Source organism: Phocoena sinus, chromosome 12 (assembly GCF_008692025.1).
Source record: "Phocoena sinus isolate mPhoSin1 chromosome 12, mPhoSin1.pri, whole genome shotgun sequence".
Classification (NCBI taxonomy): domain Eukaryota; kingdom Metazoa; phylum Chordata; class Mammalia; order Artiodactyla; family Phocoenidae; genus Phocoena; species Phocoena sinus.
Window position 1 is genome coordinate 49,387,900 of NC_045774.1, and position 13,206 is coordinate 49,401,105.

The following is a 13,206-nucleotide window of genomic DNA, read 5'->3' on the forward strand; positions in this document are numbered from 1 at the left end:
TCCAGATGGGTAAGGGATGGGTAAGGTAGATTAAGTGCTTGGTACCTGGACATCTTCTATTTTCAGCTTATTTGTAAAGTATTCCAAATGTGTACAGTGTAGGAGAAAAAGCATTAAAATATTTTTCTTGTGAGTGATACAAAAGATAAAACAAAAACAACAAAAATCCAAAACTAGTCACCTAAATCTAGACCCATCCAAAATTCTAAGTGTCTTTTCATTTTTAATATTCTCCATGATAAAAAATTCTTTACTAATTCTGAAGGATTTTGGTCCTTCAGAGACCATGGGACATCAGAATTGTTTTTTATAGAGTAATGTGTGGGAAATGTAATCTGATGAATAATACAGACTATAAAGCACCAATTTCAATTTCAAACCATGGTTCAAGTTCAAAGACTTTGATTAATTAGAGCAATAACAATAATAATTTGCCTTTTAAGTAAGCATCTTCTCTAACCATCTATCTATCAACCCGGAAGAAGAAGCAAATGATTGGAAAAAACTATCAGAGTCTTGGTTGGAGGAAAACATTTTCAGGTATAACCTGAAGAACAGTATCATTTATCAAATCTCCAACCCTTTAATACCTCTAAGCTACCAGTGAGAACTGACATTCAGAATGAATGACCCAAATGTATTGAGAAGAGCCTCAACCTTAAAAAGGTTCAACTACTTTTCCCTTCTCATTATTAGTGGCTGATAATTTTATAACATGAATTAAAAAATAAGAGCATTTTCTAAAGTTAATGATAGTTCAGGTTCATATCAATCAATGGTTTACTAAAATTTAAACAGATCCCTTCAAGGACTCTTGGTGCAATGAGCTCTATAACATGAAAAGAATCTGAACACCTGTGAACTTCATAATTGCTAGTAAAAATGCTAGGCATAGTTCTATTTAATAAACATAATACTATATTCTAATTAGAAATTGTAAATCAGTATAATAAGCTAGTAACTTATGTTACAAATAATCTTCAGTCTGGAAATGAGATCATCAAAAAAACAAAAAGAGGGCTTCCCTGGTGGCGCAGTGGTTGAGAGTCTGCCTGCTAATGCAGGGGACACGGGTTCGAGCCCTGGACTGGGAGGATCCCACATGCCGCGGAGCAACTGGCTCCGTGAGCCACAACTACTGAGCCTGCGCGTCTGGAGCCTGTGCTCCGCAACAAGAGAGGCCGCCATGGTGAGAGGCCTGCGCACCGCGATGAGGAGTGGCCCCCGCTTGCCACAACTAGAGAAAGCCCTCGCACAGAAACGAAGACCCAACACAGCCAAAAATAAATAAATTAATTAAAACTCCTACCCTCAACATCTTCTTTAAAAAAAAAAAAACAAAAAAACCCCCCAAAAGAACAAAAACCTAACACCTATGAAATTTTAAAAATAAAAGATAGACATTTGTGCCAACCACTGTAAAATTTTCTTTTAAAAACATTTTAAGAAAAATAAATGCCTTTGGGAGAAAACATGCCTATAATATCTCATGAATTTAGAATTTAGGCAATTAGGATACCACAGGATGCTCAATATCTAATTACAATCTCCTATTCTTCTTTAAAACTGTATAATAGTCTTAGTTTGTATAGTATTGTTTAAGAAAACCAAGGTTCCTTTGGGTGAACCTGGAGGGTAGGTATTATGCTAAGTGAAATAAGTCAGACAAATACTGCATGGTATCACTTATTTGTGCAGTCTTTAAAAAAAAGTCAAACTCATAAAAATAGAGAGTGGAATACTGGCTGCCAGGGGCTGGGTGGAGGGGTGGGCAGGGAATTAGGCAAAGCTAGTAAAAGGGTACAAACTTTTATCTGTAAGATTAATAAGGTCTGAGGTTCTAGTGTATACACCATGGTGGCTATAGTTGATAATACTGTATTGCATAATTAAAATTTGCTAGGAGAGTAGAACGTAAGTGTTCTCACCAAACAAAAAAGTAAATACGTGAGGTGATGGATATGTTAATTAAGGGTTAATGAATTATTTCACACCATATACGTATATCAAATAATTATGTTGTACACTTTAAATACATTACAATTTTATTTATACCTCAGTTTTAATTATACCTCAATAAAACTGGGGAGAAAAAAAGAAAAAGAAAAATCTTTGGAGGGGCTTCCCTGGTGGCGCAGTGGTTAAGAATCTGCCTGCCAATGCAGGGGACACGGGTTCGAGCCCTGGTCTGGGAAGATCCCACTTGCTGCGGAGCAACTAAGCCCGTGTGGCACAACTGCTGAGCCTGCGCTCTAGAGCCTGCGAGCCACAACTACTGAGCCTGCATGCCACAACTACTGAAGCCCGTGCGCCTACAGCCCATGCTCCATAACAAGAGAAGCCACCGCGATGAGAAGCCCGCACACCACAACAAAGGGTAGCCCCCACTCATCTCAAGTAGAGAAAGACTGCGCGCAGCAACGAAGACCCAACGCAGCCAAAAATAAATAAATTAAGTAAATTTATATAAAAAACCAAAAAAAATCTTTGGAATCAGTTTGATCTGAGTTTGAATTCTGGCTCTTTCGTTTCTTGTGGAACCTTGGGCAAATTACTTAATCTATCTCAGTTTCCTTATCTGTAAAACAGGAATAGGAAATACACCTATCTCGTAAGATCACTTGCCCATTAAATGAAATAGTTCATGTAAAATGCTTAGTGTGCCTGGGACATAGAAAGAGCTCAATAAATGTAACATCATTAATAATTATGACAATGAGTTCCTTAGATATTCAGTGCATACTACATGCCAGGCACTGTGCTGGTGTTGAAGACAGATGGAGAATTTGACTGACAGTTCTTTCTCTCATGATTAAGAACTCGTCAGGATGCAACACTGTAAATCAACTATACTTCAAAAAAAATTAAAAATAAAAAAAGAACTCATCAGGGAAGAGAATAAATAAGCAAGAACTAAAAAAGCTGTGAGAAGCAAAGGGTTGTCTGTGGGATAATAGACAAGATGCTTAATCTCATGTGAGGATTGGTTAGGAAGGCTCTAATCGCAAGTGAGAATTAGACTAAAATCTACAGGATGTCATCATTTATAATGAAACAGTATCATGAGTCTTAGGAGTATTTCTTAAGCTCTGAGAAGGAAAAAAAAGAAACATGATCATTTAATCAAAATATTTTACTGACCGATGCTCTAATTTAGAAAACATACACAAGTGTTCTAAAAGCCCTGTAACTGGTGCATCATTCAAACATTTACCAGTTTCTTTTATACTACTTCACATTTTCAAATGGAGCTGAAAATATCTGATAGAAACACCTGAAAGTTTAAGTATAATCAAACTGTTAAAGTACATAAAACAAAACAGCTATATGTACACTAAACTATCTAGCTTGTTGTGCAAATGGTCTATATGGCTCATATAAAACTATATCCTTATCAGGTCCTCTGCATGTAACATCATTTATGAAGTAGAAGAGATCTTAGTTATAAGATAGTCTCAAACCATGGACATTAAGAATGATGTTATTAAGACTATGTATAAAGTACAGTCAACTATCCATTAATTGGGGGTAATTTGGAGGGGTATACTGGTGATGGGAGAAACAGCAATTACATTAAATCTTCAATTACCCAAACTGTCCTGACAATGGTTAGGGACGTGCTCAGGTCCCCAAACAGACTCAGTTTCAGGAGGAAACTACTGCCTGTAGTTCAAGGCTTCTCACTTCCTACAGCTGAACAACTTCTGGGGGTAGGGAGATAGTTTCTAGTCCCCGCAAGGCTGTAACCAAAGTTGAGTTGTGCCTTATAATTGACTATCAAAACAAGCTGGGTTCCAACCAAACATTAACTCTAACAAAAAGATTATTATGCATTGCTTTGAAAATCAACTATAAAACATGATCTATGATAGATACTTAGTGAAATTAGCTTTAGTATTTCTTGACTTTAGAAAAGTGTTTTTTTCTCTAGGAAAGCAAAATTAAGCAATATATTCTGATTATACTTTACAAGTAAAACATTATGGGCTATGAACAGCAGGACACAGGGGTGATGACATGGGGCAATTTTCAGTACTGAATAATCAAAATGCACACATTTAAAAAATTAAGAGATTTTAAAAATATTTTCTTTGGGTTGGTTCTAAGGCTAGGATGTTATGTTCAATCCCTAGCATAAGCAACATAGTCTATACGTGTGTGACCCCTACTTTTCGTCAGTCATTTTGCAAAGATGAATAAGATACCTAATAAAGAATGTAAGATGGCACTATATAAGCTTTTTTACTAGTGCAAGAAAAAGGACTCAAAATACACATTACTTTAGATAGATTATCTAAAGACTATGAAAAGTAGCATGTTTAAATTTTTATTTTCATATTCTGGATACCTAAATAGTTAAACCAGTTTGACTGACAGGCCAGAGATCACAGTTGTGAAAATATTCAAATTGAAAGCCTTTCACTACAAAATTTTAAATTGTTTGCTTTATATTAATTAGATTTTCTACTGATAAAAACTCACCATTCCCAAACTCTTAGGCTCTTATCATCAGATGTGCTCACAAATCTCCTATTCTCATCAACAAAAACAATGGTGTTGACAGCTCCCAAATGCCGATCATATTCCTGTACAATTTCTCCACTTCGAATGTCCCACTGTATATCAAATAAGAGAAATGGCAAAGAGCAGATTTATGAAAACAAAGATCATAACTGTGGAAAATGGAGAAGGAAAAAAGATCTCCAAAATCGTGTTTTTATAGATTCACTGCTTCCAAGACTAGAACATCAGCACTCCCTAGAAGTAGCAAACATTAAACAAGTTAATATTCCTTATTCTAGCCCCTCATATAGTGTAAAGCTCAGGAATCTTAATAAAAATATTGTGAAAAGACTTACTTGCACAATCTTTTTATCAGACATCCCAGCCACAAAGAGATTTTGCTTATCTTCATCAGGATTAAATTTGACACAATAGGGTACTTTTCGGTTTGTAAATCTTGATATACACTGTCCTAAAACCAAAGACCCAAGTTAAAGTAGGTAAAATAAATTTGACCATTTAAAGATAACCCTGGGATTAAGATCTAGAGATCATTTGCTAATAAATTTTGAGGAATGGCAACCTACTTGTTCTTTACTGTAAACTACATTGTTCCTTTTCAAGGATTTTTAATGATTAAAAGTAGTATATTCAAGGGGCTTCCCTGGTGGCGCAGTGGTTGAGAGTCCGCCTGCCGATGCAGGGGACATGGGTTCGTGCCCTGGTCCGGGAAGATCCCACGTGCTGCGGAGCGGCTGGGCCCGTGAGCCATGGCCGCTGAGCCTGCGCATCCGGAGCCTGTACTCCGCAAAGGGAGAGGCCACAACAGTGAGAGGCCCGCGTACAGCAAAAAAAAAAGTATATTCAAAAGTATCTGTATCATCAATTGCAGAGCAGATAAAGTTCTCCAGGTGATTACAATATGCAGCTAGAGGGGCTTCCCTGGTGGCGCAGTGGTTGAGAATCCGCCTGCCAATGTAGGGGACACGGGTTCGAGCCTTGGTCCGGGGGGATCCCACATGCCACGGAGCAACTAAACCTGTGCGCCACAACTGCTGAGCCTGCGCTCTGGAGCCTGCGAGCCACAGCTACTGAAGCCCGCATGCCTAGAGCCTGTGCTCTGCAGCGGGAGAGGCCACCGCAATGAGAGGCCCGCTCACTGCAGCTAGGGAAGGCCCGTGTGCAGCAGCGAAGACCCAGTGCAGCCAAAAATTAAATAAATGAATGAATAAATAAATTTATTAAAAAAATGCAGCTAGAGTTGAGGACCACTGCCAAAGATGTTAAGAATATGGGCTTTGGCATTACAGAGACCTTGATTTGAACGCAATTCGACCATTACTAGCTGTGTGACCCTAGAAAAGTTACCTCTTAAGCCTCAGTTTCCTCATCTATAACAATAATAGTATTTAATCTCATAGTGATATTTTAAGGATTGACCAAGTTACTGCAATATAAGCACTTAGTACAATGCCTGGTAGACAGTGTTCAATAACTATTACCTGTTTTCTTTATCCTTAAAACTCAGTAGGATGAAAGATGGCTGTCTAATTATATAAAATTATACTAGCCACAGCGTGCTGATGTAATCAATATGTCTGTGAATATATAAAACCAATCTTTCCATGGAAGTTTAGACCTCCATTTTAACCAGTTGGGGCAATTAAATTTAATTCTGCTCATCAGGTATTTATTGTGCTTCTGTGTTGTGCAGTGCAGTGTGCTAGGTTATGTAGGGGAACAAAAAGATCAATTAAATAGTCTACGGAAATTTTTAAATTTCCTTGTCTAGCAATATATTTGCTTTATAAATTGTAAATATTTGGTGGAAAAGAAATTTCATAGTAAAAGAGCTACTTATATAGCTGAGTTTCAACCCTACAAACATTTTGTGATATTAGCTGATAGTCAATGATATGAGAATCAGCAGTTAGGGAAGGTACCATTTTACCACAGAAGACCACTTACATTGTTTCATTTAAAAACACTAATTTATAAGGTAAATAGATGTTAGTATAAGTGAGCTCTTACCTGTCTCAGTGTCCCAGAGCTTAAGATACCTGTCATAAGCTGCACTGAGGAACTGTGTTCCTGCAGTATTAAAGCAGATGTCCCTAACAGCTTTACTGTGACCTAAAGGCAGAGACAATAGAAATGGAGGTGAGGTGAAGTATGTTCTTTTAAAATATAAGCACCATAAGAGAAACAGCATTAAACAGTATTTTTCAAGCCACGCTGTGAGTCAAAATCACTGGAACCCCACATGCTGATTTACTGACTCAGAATATGTTATGTGTGGGCTTGGGAATGTAGGTGGTTTTTTTCCCCTTTGAAAAGCTCCTCTGGTGATTCTGATGCACAAAATTTAGGTAAGAACCAAAAGAAAAGAAACTTTGTTTTAAAAAGTCTCTCATGCACTCTCCTAATATGTTATACATACAGCTGATGACTAAACAGTCAAAAGAATTTAAGGAAACATAATAGTCCATTTATTGCCAATGAAAGAGAAATGGCTGGTGACGATTTGAAAGTTCACTCTGAGATTACTTGCCAAGCTGGAAGTGAAAACAAAGTGACCTAAACCTAAGGTTCATGAAGTTGTGGCCTTTGTTCAATAATTGTCTATTTCTGTGATCACATTCCCGAATTTCACAGAAATGGATTCAGAATCTCAGAGACTAAACCTTTTTGAAAACAAATATTAACTATTATTTAGTTTTAAAATGGCATTTGACAATAATGTTAAGGTGCTTTCCTTGGAAATCAATCTTGCCTGACCAGTGAATTCTTCTGAAAGTTACAGAGGCAAATAAAATATGATTAAATGAAAGCAGAAACTTTCCTACTTTTTACCATCCCACCATGACAAAGACTGCCAAGCACAATTGTGCAAAATGTGCATGGCACAAATTGTCAGCCGTACCCAGGGGTCCTGAACCACTACCACCGATGACCTCCAGTCATGGCAATTAGGCATTCTTTTGTACAGCAGGAGTCCCAGTCAGAGCTGCTATCATCTTTCTAAGTAGGAAATTTTCAGTTTTCCACTGAAAAACTGCCAGTGCAGGGGAGACAGATGGAGATCAAATCCCCTATGTCGCAGGAGACATTTTGTTCCCTGTACCTGCTGAGAGCCTTCCCACAAGTCTTCTGGGCTGCCCTGGCATCTCGGGCTGCATTTGTGCAGTGAGGCCCTAAAATCGTAACAAAGCACTGGCAAATGGACCCCCACTTAAGTCTAAAAACAGAGCCAATATAATTCACACAAATACCATTTCAATTTGGTACAGTTAAATTTCAAAACATAACTAGCCTTCACACAAAATCTGACAAAGACAATAAACTAGTATCTACCAACAAGGCTGTCCTCTTTTTGGCTTTCTTTCCTTAAAGGAATTCTCTCAACCTTATCTCTTTATCTGTTTTTGTTGCCAATTCCCAACCTCTCTGCAAAGCTCAACATCTGGCTATCTAATTGCTTACTGGACATTTTTATCTCAATATCTCAAAGGCAGCTCAAATTGCATTAGTCTGAAATCTCATCATCTTCCTATGATGAGTAGCACCACCATTCCTCCAGCCACCTGAGAGTCACTCTAGATTCCTGCCTCACTCTTATCACTCACTTGCTAACCAAGTCCCATTGGTTTTAACTCTTTTTTTTTTTAATTTCTATCTTAAAATTTATTTTTTATTTATTTATTTTTACATCTTTATTGGAGTATAACTGCTTTACAATGGTGTGTTAGTTTCTGCTTTATAACAAAGTGAATCAGTTATACATATACATATGTTCCCATATCTCTTCCCTAACTCTTCATTGTTTCTTTCCTCTCTCTCTGCTGCTTTAGTTCAGGCTCTCATTATCTCTAATCCAGACCAATGAAATAACCTTGTAAATCACTTTCTTGCCTCCAGGCCTGCCCCACCAAAGCATCCTCCATACTGCCACTGTGATCTTTGTAAACTTCAAATCTGATCACGTTGCTTTCCTGCAAGAGCAGTTCAGTGGTTGGCTTCCCAAGGTCCCCAGGACAGTCTAAAGGTCTTTCATACTCTGCCCTCCTCTACTGCTTTTCTCCACTGTCATCTCTTACTGTATCCCTCAGGCTAACAATTCTGAAGTATAAGTGGTTCCCTCAAAGCAGCATGCTTTCTCATTCCACTCTTGCTTTAGCTTCTGCTGCTCTCTCTTCCTAGTTCTTTGTCTTCATGGGGAGACTTACCCCTCCTTCAAGACTCAGCTCAAGTCCATGAAGGCTTTCCTTCATATCAGTGTAGTAAAATTACTGTTAATGTTGTTATTGTAGTTTAAAAAGTATTTCCAAACAGATTTATAGCCAGAGAGAAAAGTATTACCAATAAATGTTCGCAGACAGCGCCTGTCTCCATAAACCTCCCATAGCTGGAGAAAAAACAACACACAGAAACATTAAATTTAATACAAGACTTCGATAAAATGACAACTATCAATCACTAACAAAAGTCGTATGCCAGCTATGTATGTGCAAATCTGTGTGTGTACAGGTTATTTAACCAAAGGCATTATATATCATTAAACATACTGTTCAGTGCTGTTAGTGACTTGCACTATTTGGACTACACACATAGGCATGTGCACACACATACACACACACTTTAAAGCTAAACTCTGAAATCAAGAGAACTTAGATGGAGCTTATACAGGTGGTTTTCATTTTCTTCTTATTCTTTTCTGTATTTGATATATTTTCTATGATGAAAAGTTTCTACTTATGTAATACTATGAACTACTTTTAAAAGAATTATATGTTATTAAAATGTTATTATAACATTTTGGTACTGAAAGGTTTTTTTTTTAAACTTTTCTGAAGTATTAACTTATAAAAGCTGTTATGAAAATGATAATCTAGACTAAAATATAACAAGTTCATAATTCTGATCACATCTAAAGTGAATTAATACAATAGCTTTGAAACTACCTTTATTCTTGCCTGCCTCAAATCCAATCCTTGACAGTGTTGCTAATGATCTAAAATAGAAAGCATTTCCTGGCCACCCAGTGCCAACAGGATAAAGTCTCAGTTCCCATAGCATACCAGGAAAGGACCCCAGGTCCTGGTCCTTTGCCTTGATTGTAGTCATTCTATGCCTCTCAGATTTTAGACTCTAGCAGTCACACCACTTGCAGTTTTCAGCACATACCAAGCTGATTCATTCTATTTACTCCTCTCAGACATACTCTACTCCCTATGCCCTTCCCCTGCTTACTTAGTTACCTTCCTATTGAGGTATGCTTCCTCTCTGAAACCGGAATACCTTGCATCTGCCTCTACAATGATCATTTACATCATAACGAAACAATCACCTTAAGAGCGGGGACAGTGCCTAAACAATTTTAAAAAATTTTATTTATCTATCTATCTTATCTATTTATTATTTATGACTGCACTGGGTCTTTGTTGCTGCACGTGGGCTTTCTCTAGTTGCGGTGAGCAGGGCTACTCTTCGTTGCGGTACGCGGGCTTCTCATTGTGGTGGCTTCTCTTGTTGCCGAGCACAAGCTCTAGGCATGTGGGCTTCAGTAGCTGTGGCACGCAGGCTCAGCAGTTGTGGCTTATGGGTTCTAGAGCATAGGCTCAGTAGTTGTGGCTCACAGGCTTAGTTGCTCTGCGGCATGTGGGATCTTCCCAGACCAGGGCTTGAAACCGTGTCCCCTGCATTGGCAGGAGGATTCTTAACCCCTTGCCACCAGGGAAGCCCCTAAACAATTTTTCATCCTCAGTCCTTTGCACATAATAGGTACCTAATAAATGTTTACAGATGTGAACAAATTAAATTCTATGCTGGTCAAACAGAAGACCTTAATCTCAATTAACATAGTCTGTATAAACTGCAAGTTAAAGGAAATAAGTCTTTTTACTCCAAACTGTTGTCCTGTCATTTTAAGCCACTAAGTTGAGGCAAATGCCTAAATGGTTGCTCTCATCAAAAAAAGCTGCCTTTATATATTGTTACTACCCATGAATTATTTACTAAGAGTAAAATTTTCATGAGTTAACTTTCCAAGACTCAAGAGCACTATAGGGTTGATATTTATTGACCAGTATAATGATCCAGACACAGAAGACATAAAAAAGATAAAAACCATGCTTCCAGATTTAAGTTTTTAAAAGGCTTTCCCATATTCAAGTTGACATGTATTGGCAAGTGAGTTTTTCTACCACACATTCTACAGCTGAACATCAACTAAAGTTGGACCTTCCCAAGACTATAAAAAGTGTGAGAAGAGGCTGGGAGCAATTCTGCTACTAGCATTTAGAAGAAAAAGGGTGAATTACATTATCTGCTCTCTAAAAATGGGTTTTCTATCACATGTCCTCTCTACCTTTAAGGTACTAAGGAACAAATGAACTCAGATATCTAAAACCTCTATAAAAATGCATTATTGGTGATTAAATATTTATGTGCCTGAAGCCAATGTGATTGATTATGTCCTAATCAGCTATCTAAGCTTACAAAGAGCCTAGCCAAGGGCCTCCCTGGTGGTGCAGTGGTTAGGAATCCACCTGCCAATGCAGGGGACACGCGTTCGCGCCCTGGTCCGGGAGGATCCCACATGCCACGGAGCAACTAAGCCCGTGCACCACAACTGCTGAGCCTGCGCTCTAGAGCCCGTGAGCCACAACTACTGAGCCTGTGTGCCACAACTACTGAAGCCCGTGCACCTAGAGTCCGTGCACCGCAACGAAGAGTAGCCCCCACTCACCTCAACTCGAGAAGGCCTGCGCGTAGCAACAAAGACCCAACGCAGCCAAAAAATAAATAATAAATAAAAATTTTTAAAAATCTTAAAAGAGCCTAGCCAATTGGACCACAAAGCCATATCTGAATCAATGTGTTTGGAAGCAGTTCATAAACTGCTGCAGTCACAGGGCTTAAGAGAAAATAATTAGACTCTAATTGCCTAACAAACCCAGATTTATCTATAATAACCGAATAGATTTAACCAAAGCACTAGCTTTGTAGCACTCCTACTCTGTTACTGAAAACTCACCTTAATTTTACAGTCCATGGAACAAGACAGCAACAAATGGCCAGAGAGAGGAAACAATCTGACTGCACTGACGCCCTGTAAAAAGGAATTAAAATTATCAGAAGCATTTGAAATCTCAGCTAAAATTAAACAGAAGGGAAAGACAGTGTATTTTTAAGCCACCTAATTTACTATTTTTCTTCATTCTAAAAATCATACCCTAGAATAACCTTCGTTAGTATTCTAAGAGCAGCCCTTTGGACGCTAAGCTTTTCAAGATTTTTTTTTTAACCTTCATTACCGACTTCCTCACCCAAGGGAATTCTTGGTCAATCATGTTACTAATGCCCTCACTCCTCTTCCTTCTTTTACTCAGTACCTTTGCTCTTTGCTAAGAGCTGGAAATTATCAGTTGGAACAGTGCAGATGACAAAGAATATTAACATCAAAATTTTCAAGTGTCTTGTCTCTGCATTAGTTTAAGAATATCATAGTGTATAAACCAGGGAGCATCTAATCTTCTTTGAAGTGTGATAACTCTAATTGCTAAGGTAAAATTATTGAGGCTTTTGTGCTAGTACCAGCCCATTACTCACTGACTTGGTGCCCAAGAGGAAGAATATTATGGCAGGAACTTGGAGGCGAAGGCCTGGGCTACCATAAGGGGATAGCACACCGAATCATGAATGCTTATGTCACGGCCCAATCAGATGACCTTGAAGACTGAGTATTCACTTGTGACTCATATGTGTTGGTACCGCCAGAGTCTGACTCCGGTTTATCTTCAGTTTGACCTCCCTGTTCTATCTTGACTTCTCTACATCTTTACTAGAAATATTGAATGTCCCACATCAATAGCTGAAAAGTTATGCTGGTGTCACTGTTATACATTACAACAAACAAAAACAACCAATTTGCTTACCTTTGTGTGTCCGGACCACACATGAATTTGTTTTTTGGGAAGATAACACTTCTCAGGTGGCACAGGTGACCGCAGATTAACACCAACATCCTGAGGTATGTGAAGATAGGACCTGCCTTGATAGTCATACATTTCTTTAACTGAAACAAGAAAGCAAAAGAAAGTAGTGAACAAATAAAAGCCATAGTCATGAAATCTACATTCTTAAAATAATAACAAACATTTTATTCATAGGGATATCGTTGCGTATCAAGGTTTTGGTAAAAATACTCTGATGATGTTAAAACCAAGAGTCAGCTAAAATTTAACTGCCTGAAATCATAGCTGTTATTTACAATTAGTGGTAGTATTTTAGAATCCCTAAATATCGAGAGAATATCAGATCTTTACATAAGCTCTTACTTCTTTATCCAGTTACATATTTTAGTGGCATATACAAAGACTCCACTGCAGTACAATTACAGCGAGAGAAGAAAAGATAATACTTGGGCCTTGTGAGTCATTGGCAAAGAATCAGAAGCAAAACAGGATAAGAAGGAAGTTAAAACAAAAATATATCAACTATCCTTTTCCCTGCTTTCCTCCTTTATGTCCTTCCAGGTTATTTTTCCAATCTCTTTTCTACTTTCAACCCAGATTTTACAATAAAGTCACATGTGAGAATTAAATGACATAGTATATATAAAGCATTTAGTAGCATGCTGCACAGAGTAAGTACTCAATAAATGTTGGCTGTTATTGTTATTATGGCCACAAGCACCACAGT

At 38.0% G+C, this 13,206-nt stretch overlaps 1 protein-coding gene across 2 annotated transcripts in view; it reads right to left on the minus strand.

The window, feature by feature from the left end:
* CDC40 (cell division cycle 40) overlaps positions 1 to 13,206 on the minus strand; it is a 55,333-nt gene that overhangs the window by 6,092 nt on the left and 36,035 nt on the right. For both annotated transcript variants that reach the window (XM_032651505.1, XM_032651504.1), the window contains exons 7-12: positions 12,441 to 12,580; positions 11,540 to 11,614; positions 8,863 to 8,908; positions 6,535 to 6,636; positions 4,860 to 4,975; positions 4,483 to 4,616 (exon numbers count right to left, since the gene is read on the minus strand). In XM_032651505.1, coding sequence (XP_032507396.1) covers positions 4,483 to 4,616; positions 4,860 to 4,975; positions 6,535 to 6,636; positions 8,863 to 8,908; positions 11,540 to 11,614; positions 12,441 to 12,580 — 613 coding nt within the window. The remainder of the gene's footprint in view (positions 1 to 4,482; positions 4,617 to 4,859; positions 4,976 to 6,534; positions 6,637 to 8,862; positions 8,909 to 11,539; positions 11,615 to 12,440; positions 12,581 to 13,206) is intronic.